Genomic DNA, 2,968 nt, shown 5'->3' on the forward strand with positions numbered 1-2,968 from the left:
CCACATATTCCAAACATGGGTTCCTACCAACCTTATACTTACTTATGAACAGTTAGTGATGTTCAAATCTACATGTATGTGAACCCAAGCACTGCAACATAGGAAACATACCAGTGACCATACCCTCAAAAAAGAGTGACTATATCCCTTGTCCAGAAAAATGTATTTCCAACTGCTCCTCAGTAAGAAGTAGGACCAAGAAATTTCAGGCCTATCTCTACCAGGGCCTATTTGGGTTATACAGACAGTAACAACCATTATGAGTCCATGATTGTGATATCCATGTCATGTCCAGAAGACAGCATTTCACAACAGCCTTCCCTGGACTCCACACCTCACAATCTTCCCACATCCACTTCATCAATGTTCTTTGAGCCTTGTAGAAATTTGAATGAGACTGGAAATCTCATATCACACAACACATTGAAGATTAGGAAGGAGAGTTTCTGCCTTATAGAGAATCCAGACTGTGTGTCTGAGACTCTGTGTGTTTGGTGTACTGGCTTCTGCTGTGTAGACTTGGAACTAGAATGGAAGTCAATACAGGAAAAGGCATCTTAAGTGAAGGACAAGAGGGAAAAACACAGGGTAACACAATGGTTTTCAAAGAAAAAGTTGGGTGTAGTGAGAAAAAGAAACTGAGTGGGTAGAAAGCAAAACACTAGAGTTTGGGAAAATAAAAACAAAGCCTTCTGAAAATACAAAATTCATGCAGAAGTTTGTGTTTGGTTATAGACAATTGCTAAATGACCCCATTATGAAGGAAATATAAATATGCAGAAATAAAAGTGACCTAAGTTAACATGAAAACAGCCATGTGTTTCCTGGTATTGAGTTGGGATTGGCAGAGTGGGAAGAACAAAGTAATCATAGAGAGAACTTCAGGATGCAAACAACTAAGTGTTGCAAATACAAATATGTCTCCACTGAGAGGAAGACAGGCAGAACAATGAATGTATCACTTGCCAAAGTCCATTGGGGCATATGATAGTACCACTCAGAACTGAGCAGATTTCAGAAAAGTTTCAAGTGTTCCTGTCAGGATTCACCTCAGGAAGAAGCCATGTCCAGCAGAGACAAAGGGACAGACAGAGCTGATATATAGAACACAGCTGTGTGTGGAGATTTTCTATTTCACATTGACCCTAAAGAGACATGATGGTGTGGAAACACAGCATTTTCCATACATATGGTAAAAAGAGAACTAGAATAAAGTGTGGTGAATCCCTAACAAGGATATTATGTATACAGAGCTACATTAATGCTTCAATTTCTATAACTGTCATCAGTGTGTTTGGTGTCTTATATCTGCTCTGAGTACTGCCTTCTGACCAGGCCCAACTACAGAGCCTGCTATGTCAGGAAGATATGCAAATAAGCCATCTTTTGCCTATAAAAACCAGACATGTCCTGACCCTTCAGCTCTGGAAAAGGAGACCAGCCCTGGATTCCCAAGTCCTCCCAGTCAGTTGTCAGCACTGAACACGGGCCACTTACCATGGACTTGGGGTTCATACTGGTTTTCTTTGTCCTTATTTTAAAAGGTAATTCATAAAGATGAGATACTGTGTGTTGTGTGGACATGAGAAAGAAAAAATTCTTCTGTGTCAGTTTTTTAACCAGAATTCTTTGTGTTTACAGGTGGCCAGTGTGAGGTGCAGTTGCTGGAGTCTGGGGGAGACTTAGTGCAGCCTGGAAAGTCCCTGAAACTCTCCTGTGCAGCCTCTGGATTCACCTTTAGTAGTTATGCAATGGGCTGGGTCCGCCAGGCTCCCGGGAAGGGGTTGGAGTGGGTCGCATACATTAGCAGTGGTGGTGGTAGCACCTGGTATATCGACGCTGTGAAGGGCCGGTTCACAATCTCCAGAGACAATGCCAAGAACACTCTGTACCTGGAAATGAGCGGACTGAGGTCTGAAGACACAGCTATGTATTACTGTGCAAGAAACACAATGAGTGAATGTTACTGTGAACTCAGACAAAAACATGCCTGTGGGGAACACGGGACCAGCAGGGGGCGCTGAGAGCACTTAGAAATCTAGGTTACAGAAGAGCCTCCTCAGAGAAATATGGAAGACAGGACTTCTCTGTGTCTGCACTGTCTCTCCATATCACACTTAGGGATTTTCTCTACAGATATTGTGTGTAGTAATCCTTGAATGTCCAATTGCTTATTCGAATTTCTGTTTCCTGTTCTGTTGTGTGTGTTTATTTATTATACTGTTTCTCCCTGTTACCCTCTGTCTACCTGTGTCTATCTCAATCTCTCTCACTCTCACTCTTTCTCCCTCACTTCTGAGTGTGTGTGTGTGTGTGTGTGTGTGTGTGTGTGCTGAGGTATGAAGCATTTCTCTAACAATCTGCAACACTTGTTTTGAGATAAATACTAACTGTGGGCCTGGATCTCAACGACTGGATTGTCTGATTTTCCAGTTATTCACAGTGATTGTCCAGTCTCCACATTCCCTATATGGTACACCTGAATTGCTGTCACACCCATTTCTTTCTTTATTTTTTTTTCTGATTCAAAGGTTTTATTTTTTTATTATTTTTCTTTATTTTATTCTTTTTTAATTAAAATTTCCGCCTCCTCCCCATTTCCCATTTCCCTCCCCCTCCTCCCACATCGCCCCCTCCCCCCGCTTCCCTCCCCCTCTCCTCACTCCTCTCCACCTCCCTCCACTCCATTCCCCCTCCCTCATGATACTGAAGAGCAGTCCAAATTCCCTGCCCTGCAGGAAGTCCAAGGTCCTCCCACTTCTATCTAGGTCCAGGAAGGTGAGCATCCAAACAGGCTAGGCTCCCACAAAGCCAGTTCATGTATTAGGATCGAAACCTAGTGTCATTTCCTTGGCTTCTCATCAGCCTTCATTGTCCGCCATGTTCAGAGTCCGGTTTCACCCCGTGCTTATTCAGTCCCAGTCCAGCTGGCCTTGGTGCGCTCCCAATAGACCAGTTCCACTGTCAC

At 43.3% G+C, this 2,968-nt stretch overlaps 1 gene segment (V, D, J or C); it reads left to right on the forward strand.

Moving 5' to 3' along the window:
* The first annotated feature begins 1,471 nt into the window (after positions 1-1,471).
* LOC130882837 (Ig heavy chain V region 914-like) lies at positions 1,472-2,024 on the forward strand. The segment is given in 2 exon segments: positions 1,472-1,544; positions 1,642-2,024. Coding segments are annotated over 2 exon segments (429 nt in total).
* Positions 2,025-2,968: the final 944 nt, after the last annotated feature.

Source organism: Chionomys nivalis, chromosome 10 (genome assembly GCF_950005125.1).
Source record: "Chionomys nivalis chromosome 10, mChiNiv1.1, whole genome shotgun sequence".
In the NCBI taxonomy this organism is placed as follows: Eukaryota; Metazoa; Chordata; class Mammalia; order Rodentia; family Cricetidae; genus Chionomys; species Chionomys nivalis.